We start from the raw sequence: 13,592 nt of genomic DNA on the forward strand, positions 1-13,592 counted from the left end.
GGGAGCTGTACAGAATGTTGGTTATGCCACAGCTGGAGTACTGTGCGCAGTTCTGGTCACCTCACTATAGGAAGGTGATTGCACTGGAGGAGGTACAGAAGAGATCACCAGGATGTTGCCTGGGATGCAGCACCTGAGCAAAAAGGAGGGGTTGGACAGGCTTGGATGCTTTAGAGCAGAGAAAGCTGAAGGGGGAATATGATTGAGGTGTGCCAGATGGGGGGTTATGGACAGGGCAAATAGGAATGAGCTGTTTCCCTTGGCTGGGATCAATCACAAGGGGGCATAGTTTTATGGTAAGGGGCAGGGAACTAGGAGAAAAATAAATCACTAAAAGAGGGTGAGTCTTAGAACCCCAAGTGCAGAAGGAGCCATTCTGGTAGAGCCTATGCCGACCCTTCAAAAGAGCACTCTTACCTAGGCTCAATCCCAGCTCTAGCCCTGTATGTATGCCCACCCAATCTTTGGACACCAAGGAGCAATTCAGCATGGCCAATCCACCTAACCTGCAGTGATGAGAATGTGGAATGCATTGCCTGGGAAATTAGTGGAGGCTAGAAACCTCAACCATTAAAAAGCACTTTGAACACCATCACATTTAAGGATAGTATGTGGGATTAGCGAAAGATTAGGGGTAGCTATTGTTGCTGCAGACATGGACCCGATGACTGACTCAAATTTGTTGCCCTGCCCTAGAAAAAAAAATCCAACCCCCCTTTTATTAAAATAAATTTAGAGAACCAAATTTTTGCCCCCCAATTAAGGGGCAATTTAGCATGGCCAATCCACCTACCCGGCGCATCTTTGGCCAAGGGGGTCTTTGGTCATGGGGCTGTTTAGCACAGGGCTAAATTGTTGGCTTTGAAAGCAGACCGAGGCAGGCCAGCAGCACAGTTCGATTCCCGTAACAGCCTCCCCGAACAGGCGCCGGAATGTGGCGACTAGGGGCTTTTCACAGTAACTTCATTTGAAGCCTACTTGTGACAATAAGCGAATTTCATTTCATTTCAAGGGCAGTATCATGACCAGTACAGGCTTGTAGGGCCAAAGGGCCTCTTCCAGTGCTGTATTGTTCTTTGTGGGGGGCAAGACACGGCGACAATATGCAAACGCCACATGGCCTGTGGCCAGGATTGAACCAGTGTCCTCGACGCTGTGAGACAGCAGTCCAACCACTGGGGCGCCCCAAATCCAAACAAGCAACCCCTACTGAATTATATTGCCTTGCATTAATACAGGTTTTATTTGGAAATGGAAAATAAATGAATCGGTGTACAACTAGCTAATGCATTACAGAAAAAGAATAAAATAGGTTTGCTACCATAATCGTGAAGCAAGATTGGTTGCATCCACATATTCGCCCCAGAGACAAGCCTCTCCCCCAATCACTAGCTTCTTCTGTGCTGCAGTTCCTGGATTTGAAAAAAAAGAGGGAAGGTTACTACTGGACTTACATATCATTAAGCCTGGTGCTTAGTTCAATTATCCAAATCAATAAAGTAAATTTTTAGAACTAAGATTATATTGTAGAAGTAAGTTAACGAACATTCATTCTAAAATCAGTACAGCATACATTTCAATTGGCCAAAATAGTGCTAGTACAATTATGTTACAAAATGCAGGTCTCCTTAATTTACAGACTAGAAATGAAAAAGGTCTACTTCACTTTGTATCCAAGTTTGAGCTCATTAAATTCTAAATCATTAACATACTATGGGTTTTATAAAGTAGGGGATTGGGCTGTATCAGTTTATTTGCACTATATCTTATTTGTGGAATGGTGACTTTTCTCCTTCATTCCAATGACACATTCACTTGTGTAGTTGTGGCAATGGGATTCAAGAGTTTTCTAGTGAAATAGAGGCAAACTTTTTCCACCTCTCAACAAGATGACATATTCAGCTGTTTGACTGTGTCAGAGTAGCTTTGGTACTAGTCACCTAGCATCAATTTCAGTGTTTATTGCAGAATGCGTTTGAGCTTGTTCACATGTTCAAGTTCAGCATTCCAAAACCCCACTGTGTGGGTCCAATTACTAGATTATAATTCATGAGAAAAGTTATGGTCAACAACTCAAATCACAAAGCACAAATACAAGTTAGGTGGTGGTGTGTAGTTAGATGGGGTTTCTGTCCCATATTCTAGCCACTGTTGGGGTCTGGTCTGGGATCGCGATAATTCAGCTCGTAACTTCTTTGGTAATGGCATCCTCTTGTATTTTTTTTTTTTTTATAAATCATTTGAGAGATGTGGGCTTCACTGACTAGGCCAACATTTGTTGCCCATCCCGAAATTCCCTTGAGACGGTGATGGTGAGCTGCCTTCTTCAGGTAAATCCACTGTGTTGTTAGGAAGGGAGTTCCAGCACTTCTGGTCCAGCGACAGTAAAGGAACAGCAATATGTTTCCAAGTCAGGATGGGGGGAGTGATTTGGAATGGAACATCCAGGTGGTGGTGTTCCCATATATATCTGATGCCCGTCCTTCTAGATGGTAGTAGCTGTGGGTTTGGAAAATGCTGCCTAAGGAGCCTTTGTGAGCTCCTGCAGTGCATCTTGTAGATAGTATACAATGCTGCTACTGTGTTGGTGCTGGAGGGACGATTTGAAGGAGTGTGCCAATCAAATGGGCTGCTTTGCCCTGGATGGTGTCAAGCTTCTTGTGCTGTTGGGAGTCTCACTCATCCAGTCAAATGGATCACACTCTGGACTTGTGGCTTGTAGGTGGTGGACAGGCTTTGGAGAATCAGGTGGTGAGCTACTCAACACAGCATTTATATGGTTAGCCCGGTTCAGTTTATGATCAATGGTGAATGATGCTGATCATCAGTGAACATCCCCACATCTGATTTTATGTTGGAAGGTAGGTCATTGATGAAGCAACTGAAGATGGTGGAGCCTAGGACACTACCACATCTGAAATCACTGCAGCACCTTGGGACATTAGGTCAATATAAAAAACGAACTGTATAACCTGCACTTGGAATGACCCAGATAGTCAGAGGTACCATGAATAATAATAATTACGGCTGCATGATACTAGAGACAATTAGAGAGGGAAAAATACTTCAACTGAACCAACAAGAAAGCCAGCAATAGCAAATCACTGTATGTCAAACCCATCGAATTGCCAAGAAATTAAATAGAATCACCGATAAAGAGGTAGATTAAAGATGGAAAATAGCAAATATATACCCAAAGAACAAAATTAGTGAGCAGGAAGAATAGGCAGTGGCAACTTATTGACTGTGGACAGCCTGATTGTGTGTTGTAGTCTTGACTCCTATACAAAAGGTCAAGGTAAATCTGGGGAATTTAACATAGGACCTGCTGTTTGAGAAAATCTGACCCATTTCAGCCATGTTGCCCCCCACCAATTCCAATACTCAACATATACCTGCAGTCAAGTAAACAGGAGTCAAAGGGATACAATGATTAAAAACAGAAAGGGTAGAAAAAAAAAAAGTATTTGTTGGAGAGGTGTTTAGTAATGGTCCATCAGGGCTCACCGTTGGTACCATTATTATTCGGTTTACAAAAATAATAGTGCTCAAATCTGCAGATGTCTCCAAGGTAGAAAAGGTGTGAAATTAGTAAGTCAATGCAGCAAAAAAAAAAAAAAAAAAAAAAACAAAAAAAAAAAAAAAAAAAAAAAACCATGAAAAGATGGACATACATAAGCAGGCAGAAAAATGGCAGATCGTGTCAAATGTTGTACACAAGGAAAATCGGCAAAACATTTCACGAAGAAGCCAGAAATAGCCAAGTGAGGCAGAATGAAAACTAGGGTTTTAGTAAACTTGTGCTGAATGTATACAACTAATGCAGAGTTACAACCAAAGCTCAGAATATGCCACTGAAAATAACTTTACCTCCTTATTCAACTAATCTGGTTAGCCGAGTGCCTCCAATCCAAAATTAGTTTCAGCTCATCCAATACTCTATTGTCCACTTCTTGTTATGTTATGCCCTCCTATTCCATGTCTTTGTTGATTATATCAAAAGTTACCTTCAACACTCATTTTTAAAATTTGTATTCCCCCATCAGATTGAGGAAATTGCTGGGGTATGGGATTAACTAATCAGGCTGAATGCCCTCTTCGCTGTTGTACTGCTCTATGATAACCAATGTTCACTACAACTAAAACAGTTGGCATGTTTGCCAAGAATGAGGAAAAGGATTGTAGTTTGTTCATGAAACTCATGGGGAAAATTGCTTAGTTGCAATTTGCACATATACCAAACCGAGATAAGAAATTAGGCGAGTGCATTGGAGAGAAAAAAAAATGAAGAAAAGCAGAGGCGGTAGATGGAATGAGAGGTTACACATGGGAATAGAAACAGACTAATTTGGGCTGAATATGGCCCATTTCGGTTCTATATCCCTCTGATGTACAACAGGTTTCAGAGGTTAAAAATTTGCATATTTTGTTAGCCATCGACCCAGACAGCAGCAGGGTTTTTGGGGGGGGGGGGGGGGGGGGGAAGACGAGAGAAAAAGAGTGGAGTAAGCTGCTCCCTTAGTTCCCATTCCACCCCTTTGACATGGTTGAGAAATACAAAAGTTGGAAACATCAAGTATGCAGTTTCCCTCTGCTCCATTTTTAGTCCCTACTTTATTTTTTAAAAAAAACGAAAGGATTACTAATTGCTTTAATTATTACTATTTTTGGCAAAACAGTCTATGCCCTAGCAATCCTAAAATAAATGTAGCTTTGAAAAAAAATTAAAGCTCAACAACAGTTGGCCAAAAACACTTAAAAACAGAGTATAGAATTCATTCACGTGGTTCGTTGTAGCTGTATTAAACAACACACCATTGAAGTTGAGTGGTTCCACTCTGTATATCCCCAGCCAGTCTTGACCATATGAAATGACATTCAAATACCATGGAGAGGACAGAAGAGTGTGAAACTTAGAGGCGGTTACAGCTGCCAGTTGCTGCTTGTAGCCACTTTTCCACACATGGATAATGGTGTCCGGCTTCAACTATAAAACCAAAAAGAAACATGTGCGAAGACAAGAAACCCAATGTCAGAAATTTCAGTGAGTTCTCTAACTTACAATGTTGAAAAATTAGATCTTAGAAAGTCAGGATGTGCATCATACTTGTAAAATTTAATACTACCATCTCACTGCCCACCAATAACTTCAATTCAGCAGACATGCAACGCAGGCTCCCCACCCACCCAACAAAAAGCTCAGATGCCCAAGAAAAAGTATCCATCGTTTGCCCAGAGACTAGTAAGGTTTCACCATAAGCAGAACAGCTAGATGAGATTGCAGAGAATGAATGTTCAGATAACAGCACAGAAAGTACCCTGGACTCATGCTGATCATTCAAAATTCTGACTGCTTCAGCCCATAGTAAAAATCAATCTGTACATCAAAGAGGCATAATACAAATGCAAGGAACATGGTATTAATGTAAAGTAAATTTATTTTTTATTTTGTGTATATTTAAAAATTACAGTGCACTCTTAAATAGAGCATCCACAAGTACTACTGTAATTAGGAAGGGACAAAATATGCTACATCATTCCTCACTTTAAATAATGAAATTAACCAACCATTGAAACGGAGAGGCTCAACTTGATGGTATTTTTGCCAGTCCTGTCCATAGGCAATGTAATCTAAGTACCAGGGTGCTGCAAGAATGGTTGTGAACCCAGCTAAAGTTACTTTAGATAACTCTGCTTTCATATTTCTCTCGATCCACACTTCAACTATAGTGTCTGGCTTAATCTGCAAAAATAAGTATATTTAAAATTTATACAGCCAACTATAAGTTACAAATTGTATTTTCTTTCTGAAAAATATTAATTTGGCACAAGTTGAATAATGAAGCAGCTACAGTACAAGCGGTGTTAAACAAACCTATTGTATCTTTTCCATTTTAGGAAGCCCGCTCTGGTGCTTGATGTACTGTTGAATGCAAGAAACCACTGGCCAAAATTTTAAATGCAGAATGTCTAAGTTAGGAACAGGAGTAGGCCATTCAGCCCCTCGGGCCTGTCCTGCCATTCAATGAGATGAAATGAAGGAAATGAAAATCGCTTGTCACAAGTAGGCTTCAATGAAGTTACTGTGAAAAGCCCCTAGTCGCCACATTCCGGCGCCTGTTCGGGGAGGCTGTTACGGGAATTGAACCGTGCTGCTGGCCTGCCTTCAAAGCCAGCGATTTAGCCGTGCTAAACAGCCCCTTCATCTACTAAAAGATCACGGCTGATCTGTGACCAACTCCGTATACCCGCCTTTGGCCCATATCCTTTAATATTTTTGCTTAACAAAAACCTTAAAGATTTAAAATTTATAACTGATCTAGCTTCAACTGCAGTTTCTGGGAAAGTGTTCCAAACTTCTACAAAGTTCTTTCTTTTTAAAAATCATCTTTATTGTCACAAGTAGGCTTACATTAATACTACAATGAAGCTGTGAAAATCCCCTAGTCGCCACATTCCAGTGCCTGTTCGGGTACACAGAGGGAGAATTCAGAATGTCCAAATTACGTAACAGTAATTCTTTCAGGACTTGTGGGTGGAAACTTGAGCCCCAGAGGAAACCCACACAGACACTGAGAACATGCAGACACCACAGAGTGACCCAAGCCAGGAATCAAACCTGGGACCATGAAACAAGTGCTACAATCTCTCCCGATTCAAGAGTCTGGCAACAGCGGGGAAGAAGCTGTTTGAGTGTTCTGACTTTTGTATCTCCTGCCTAATGGAAGAGAGAATAACCTGGGTGGGAAGAATCTTTTGATTAGGTTGACTGTTTTCCCAAGGCAGTGGGAGGTGTACTGCCTGCTCTTCTCGTCATAGTATTTACATGGCTGGTCCAGTTTAGTTTCTGGTCAACAGCAAACCCAGAGTGTTGATGGTTCTCTATCTACTCAAATCTCCTCTTCAGGGAGGACAACCCCAGTTTCTCAAATAAATCCTCATTTAGTAAATGTTTTCTGCATCCTCGCTTTATAGTTCCATTTGAAAACAATTCTTTGCAAATAAAATTTTTTAAAAAAAGGGAAAATAGTTTAGATTCTGGTCTACAAAAATAGATGACAAGAAATTGATATACTATTACCCCAGTAATTGCTCCAGGTCCATTTTACACACTATACCCATGTGGAAGTTAATGAATTCGTTCATTTAGATGAACAAGATTACCCCAAGTGGCATAATCTCTCCAGCAGTTGAATTACACTGGAAAAATCGGATTGAAAGAGTCATATCCAGGTTAAATTACAATCCAGACACAATCCCAAACATAGTTAATCTAAAAATGATAAAGTGGGAACATTATTTTGGGCGAGTCTGTAACAAAATCTGGAACAGTTTACTGTTTTGTCCTTGGTTAGGAACACGAAAATCAGAGCAAGGGTAGGCCATTTTGCCCACTGAAACTGCTCTGCTCTGCCATAAGAACACAGCTGATCATCCATCCACTTCAAAAAGGGCAATTTTCCCCTGCACCACCCAAAATCAACTGATCTCTATTGAATATACTCGATGATAGCCTCCTCAGCCCTGTGGGGTAGAGAATTCCAAAGGTTCACCACTCAGGTGAAGAAATCCCTCGTTATTTCAGTCCTAAGAGTCCCCTTATTCTGAGACGGCCTCTCCTGGTTTTAGCTGTAATCAGCAAGAGGAAACATCCTACCTGCATCATTCTTGTAGAGCCTGGTTAAGAATTTTTATGCTTCAAATGAGATGATCTCTCATTCTTTCAATTGGCCAGTCTCCACAACCTCTCCTCTGCAGACAATCCCACCACCCCAGGGATTAGTCTGGTGATCTGTTGCACTCCCTCTATGGCAAGAACATCCTTTCCTTACGCAAGGAGACAAAAATTGAACTCAATACTCCAGGTGTGGCGCAAGATATATTCAAGAGGCAGCTAGATGTAGCACTTAGGGCGAATGGGATCAAAGGCTACAGGGAGAAAGCAGGATTAGGCTATGGAGTTGGATGATCAGCCATGATAGTGATAAATGGCAGAGCATGGTCGAAGGGCCAAAAGGCCTCCTCCTGCTCCTATCTTGTATCTATGCAAGATATCTTTACTCCAGTCTTCAAATACTCATGCAATAAAAAGGCCAACTTAGGAATACTGCATTTTCCCTACCAGTGGATAACTTCATACATTTGTCCACGTTATATTTCATCCACCATGTTCTTGCCAATCACTTGGCCCACCCAATTCCCCTTGAAGCCTCTTTTTCATTTTCCATGAACTAAAATTCCAACCTAGTTTGTCATCAGCAATCTTAAGAGTGATAGAGATTGTGAATAGCTAGAGATTGTGAATGTCTAAGGCCCCAAACACCCATTAGTAACAGCCTGCCAACTCAAGATTACCCATTTATTCCTTCTTTAAAACCAATTCTCAATCCATGCCAGCACACTACCCCCCCCAAATCAACATTAGGAAAATAAAGCACTATTGCAAAGCAACTGAACTTCGAAGGGTATAGACAACATGGTGAACCTGCTCCAAAAGTACCATATTATATCTAAAACAAGTTGGAGGAAAGCACAAACAGGTTTTACAGATTGGTTTTAAAATAAATATTTTGTTTAAATAATTTGCTTAGTGGTATTTCCTCCAATAAATTAATACCATGAACCCTTGTAAACATTAAGATACAAACAAGCCATGCAATGCCAAGCACAAAAGCAGAAGCCAAAAAGATAGGAAACAAAACATGGAAATGTTCAACAGATTGTACATGTCACATGCCGATTCTGCTCCCTTAAATAGTATTCTACTGGAAACACCAAGACTATATTGCATAGTGTAGGTTTTATACAATATATGCTGGCCAAGTTAACTATATACTTACCTTCGCTCCATTATCAAAGACTTCCTGCCAGACCATGTAACCCTTCATATTGGCTGTTACAATATCCAAAACACTGCAATTAAGCACACATGCAGTTAGTATATTAATCTGCAAAAAGCAGCTAAATTACCAAGAGGTACATGTGTCTAGCTACAGCATTAATTGCATGAAACCTTTTACACAGTTTTATCCATTAAACACACTAGTATTGCAACTGGTCAGGTTCCTCATGCCACTACCTGGAAATGGTGAGTGACAAATGTGGCTTCAGGTTGGTTTGGGCAAAATTATATTAATGGCGCATATCTACTGTAAAAATGAATGAAGCTAATGACACTTGTTTACTTATGCCTAAACTGTTGAGGGAAAGTGCAAATATCCAAAAAATTACTGCTCATGTTGCATAGCTCTTTTAGCTTTGCAGAATGGCACCTGACAATCTGATAATGTGTAAAGTTGCTGTATTTTTAGTAGAAAGTAAGGTCATATTTAGATTAAGCACACTAAGAGCAGGACGGTGGCGCAGTGGTTAGTACTGCTTCCTCACGGCACCAAGGTTCGATCCGGCTCTGGGTCACTGGCCGTCTGGAGCTTGCACATTCTCAGTATTTGTGTGGGTTGCGTCCCCACAACCCAAAAGATGTGCAGGGTAGTTGAATTGGCCACACTAAATCGCCATTTAAATTGGAGAAAATGAATTGGGTATTCTAGTTTTCTATTTTTAAAAAAGTACACTGTATAAAATTATTTTTTTTTTTTTTTTTTTTAAATATAGTGTACTAGCTTCCAGTCAATATCTGACACTGAAAATTAACTATTAACAAGCCTGGAGTCTCATTCTTTCAGGTATAAAAGTCGAATTTGAAAGATCCCGGTCCCCAATCTTGGTCTATTTCTGCATTTCAGTCACACAATCACATCTATACTTCCTTTGCAACCTTTAAATATGTGATTCAGAGAGTTGCCAGTTTACTTGGGGCCCAGGCACATGTGTTTCCAATGCGCGTTTTATCAACTTCATAAATGAAAATAATTGAGGATCCAGCACGTTAGTACTTTAATTTGCAACTTCATTGATGTTTAAGTTGCAATTTCATTGATACAAAATTAAGTTTCTAGGTTTCATAACAAGAGATGGGACATAAAAGGTTGAATGAGGCACCACTGAAAGATAAACTGCTGGTGAAACATTGGAAGTGCTCAGTTTTGGACGTCACAAGTCAGGGATGATTTACTGATCTTAGATAGCAACGGTGAACTAGGCCTGGGATGAAAGCAGACTCAAGTCAGAGCCCTAACTGTTATTCCACCCATTACACCTGATCTCTCTCGATCAAGCAATCCCATTCCTCTATCCTTTAAAAGTTTTGTTCCCTCCCATTTAAAATTTGTTTGCTTCCACCACTTTCTGTATGTCATTGCTTGACCTCCAACTATGTAAAAAAAAACTCAACCTCTGGGCTTCATTATAATACTCTTAATTGATCACCCAATAGCTTGTGAATTTCCTCCCATGATATATTTCTCAAAGTAAAGCCCCAGAATTGCTTTTCTAAAAATAAAATTGGATAAATCAATGTTTTACTCACTGAAGACTGAAGTAATAATAAATAATAAAAAGGACCATGAGTAACAAACATTGACCGGAATGGCCTCATCATTCAAATGGGGTTGTGCCAAATAACCAAAAGTTCTATTGCAGAGTGCAAGTTGATATCTACAATTCAGTTAGTAAGAGTAACTAAAACCTGTTGCATTGATTGCAGCAAGAGCCTGTACAAACAATAAAAAATATTTAGATTAATTCATATCTTATGTCAGACAATGCAAAAATAGAAGGCTCCTGAGCAAATGAATAGGAATGCACAATACAGAGAGTGACAAAATGAGAAGATCATTACTAAAAATAACAAAACGGTAATGTATCAAAATGCTTACTTTTGAATATAGAAAGACTCAAGTTTCCTGTAATCACTTCCAAAACCTTGCTTTTGCATGAACTGGGTAACAGCAGGATTAGATTTCCTACAGGAAAAATATAAAACTGGAAGGTCAAAATGAGCAAACTGGCTCCAGGCAATATTTTTGTTTTATTCAACAAGGATGAGCAGACTGGCTCCAGCCAATATTTTTGTTTTATTCAACAAGGATTTAACAAGTATGCATGCTTCATACAAATCAATGACACTCGTACAGCAATATTGGTGCAATTTTAGGTATTCTATGAAACAAGTGTGCAGGTTTGAACAGGTCTACCTGGTTATGACCAACGACTAGTAACTTTATTTACACCTTCATAATGCAGGATGTGCAGTCCAAAGTCTCAACCTGATCCAAATGACAAGGTTTTAGAAATATCGCATCAAACCACCCCCCCCAAAAAAAAGCTATCGGCATCAATGCAGAACAGGTAGAGCACAAAACAGAAGTCATTGCAAGCATAGAAACAAACAAGACAGAGTGAATCAGTGGCAATATCCCCAACATCTTCTCTCCTCCAAGCATACAGGCAATACTACACACTTGCACCACATCCATAGCTTCAAACAAAGAAAAATCCTGAGAACTCTAGAGCCAAGGGGAAATTACACAGACATCCCAGAACACAAGTCGAACTGTCCTCCGGCCCCAGGATAGAATAGAAAACCATTGTTTGACTGCGCGAGGCTACAAGAGAGGATTGGGTGCTACAAGTCCAAGGAAACTTCAGACCTCAAAACTCAAGGTCTCCCACAGAAAATTAAGTGCAAGAGTAAAGAACAAAGATCCAAGCTACCAAACCCTGTCCACTGGATCCCAGGTGAAAATGAAAATCGCTTATTGTCACAAGTCGGCTCCAAATGAAGTTACTGTGAAAAGCCCCTTGTCGCCACATTCCGGCACCTGTTCGGGGAGGCTGGTATGGGAAGGTCTAAGGAAGGAACAGGCCACGAGACCATCAACAATGACATACCCCTTAAGGGGACAACAGGATAACTAGGAGGCCCTTGGTCAAGGAGAATATAGTCAGATTCCAGCCGACAAAAGGGGAACATGGAGGGAGGGGGACGTCAGGGCACCCTCCAAGAGGAGAGCACCGTGGGAGCCACCCCGCCCACCCCAGCACAAGGAAACCCATCCTGCCAACCAGGACCACTCTAGTAAAAGGATGAGGTCTACCACAATACAGCATATCCCGCCATCTTGCATCACCGCAATTAGCTCAGGTGAAAATCACAGCAAAGTGAGGGACACATTGGAAGGAACACCTCCAGGGTCTCTCCGAAGGAAGAAGAGTAAATAACAAGATTCGAACCACTGCCCAAGGCATTTCAAAAGGACAAGAACCAGCCAAGTAAGCCACAAGGTGGTCTTACTCCTACGCCAGGGAAGTGGAGAAAAAGGATAACCATTTTGTACAATACTCGGTCTGTCCTAAAATAATCACCTGCCCAGGTTAGATCCAGCCACACCGGACTCCTCCAGTGTCCCAAAAAGGAGCACCCTGTTCCTGGGGAAAACAGGATACCGAGCATGGTGCCAGATCTGGCCTAGTCCAGCACCATCATAAGGAAACTCAGAACCTGACCCAGGACTGTCCCAACTCTTATACCCCACTTACAGTTCCATAAGAGGACAAGCCCCTCCACACAAGGATGTACAGCGGAGGCCTAGTCAAGGGGGAACCCCAACCAGAGGAAGAGCCACCTAGCTCTAACAGGGGAGGGGGTGCCTTCCGCGATCAGATGGGACAGAATTAATCCTACCATCCCCAATGCAGCTCTGCTCATTTTTCTTCTACATGAAGTACCCCACCCCTCTCCCCAAATCCAGGATTGTCAGACAATGAGGCCCACACATATTAAGATAAAGACTGTGCACAATTCCCACATTCCTGTCAACATTATATAAAAATGTGTTAAAATTGTGATAGCTGGGGCGGAATGGTGATGCAGTGGTTAGCACTGCTGCCTCATGGCACTGAGGACCCAGGTTTGATCCTGGCCCACTGTCCATGTGGAGTTTGCACATTGTCCCAGTATTTGCATGAGTCTCACCCAATAACCCAAAGATGTGTAGGCTAGGTGGATTGGCCACACTAAGTTACCCCTTGGGGGAAGAAAATTGGGTACTCTAAATTCAAAAATCAGGATAGCCATCAATATGGATAATGAACACCCACATTATTCACTTCCTTGTAAAATGGAGAAAATGGACATGAAGCAGGCAACAATGTGGTCAACAGGGAGCAAAGTCCAGGATAATAGGAGATGTGAGGCAGTCCTCAGGATAAAGACTTCTCCACTGGTACATCAAGAAAGCAGAATCAAGAATGAAGCAGGGTCAGATCAATAAGCACTCTTCAGGATCTCTCAAGGGTTCTAACGATCAAAGCACAAGACATCATTTCTTCCAGCATGCAGGGTGGGAGGAGGAATGACTTGACTAGTTTGGCCACCTCCAAGCCCTCATGACCAATAGGACAACACAGGACCAGTGGCTGGAAGATCAACCCAACCAAAGGCCCTGAAGCCAACAAGTGTGCCCCATCAAATTTAATTTCTCTAGTCTCCAGATAGAGATCACCAAAACATGGCATCCAATTCTCAAACCCAAATTGGGATCTGCACCACCTCATCCTGGGAACCATGCTCAGCAACACTCCCTCTTTCTCCCTCCTGGCTAAGTCAGGATGGATGGCAGGCCATGCAGCAGGAATTCAACATTATGGAGGTGGGCACTCAGCAGGGACAGTGCTCCACTGCAAGAGCC

At 41.5% G+C, this 13,592-nt stretch overlaps 1 protein-coding gene across 3 annotated transcripts in view; it reads right to left on the reverse strand.

The window, feature by feature from the left end:
* Positions 1–1,300: 1,300 nt before the first annotated feature.
* Positions 1,301–13,592, reverse strand: part of hexb (hexosaminidase B (beta polypeptide)) — a 39,087-nt gene continuing 26,795 nt past the window's right edge. Inside the window, exons 8-12 of one of the 3 annotated variants that reach the window (XR_011949021.1) lie at positions 10,779–10,865; positions 8,841–8,913; positions 5,569–5,743; positions 4,816–4,987; positions 1,320–1,412 (exon numbers count right to left, since the gene is read on the reverse strand). Coding sequence is in view for 2 of the 3 variants with exons in the window: in XM_072516080.1 (XP_072372181.1) it covers positions 1,318–1,412; positions 5,569–5,743; positions 8,841–8,913; positions 10,779–10,865 (430 nt within the window). In the remaining variant the exon portion in view is untranslated. Of the gene's footprint in view, positions 1,413–4,815; positions 4,988–5,568; positions 5,744–8,840; positions 8,914–10,778; positions 10,866–13,592 lie in introns of all 3 variants that reach the window. The other 2 variants (XM_072516081.1, XM_072516080.1) reach the window with 2 other exon arrangements.

The sequence above is a fragment of the Scyliorhinus torazame genome, chromosome 9 (genome assembly GCF_047496885.1).
Source record: "Scyliorhinus torazame isolate Kashiwa2021f chromosome 9, sScyTor2.1, whole genome shotgun sequence".
Taxonomy (NCBI): domain Eukaryota; kingdom Metazoa; phylum Chordata; class Chondrichthyes; order Carcharhiniformes; family Scyliorhinidae; genus Scyliorhinus; species Scyliorhinus torazame.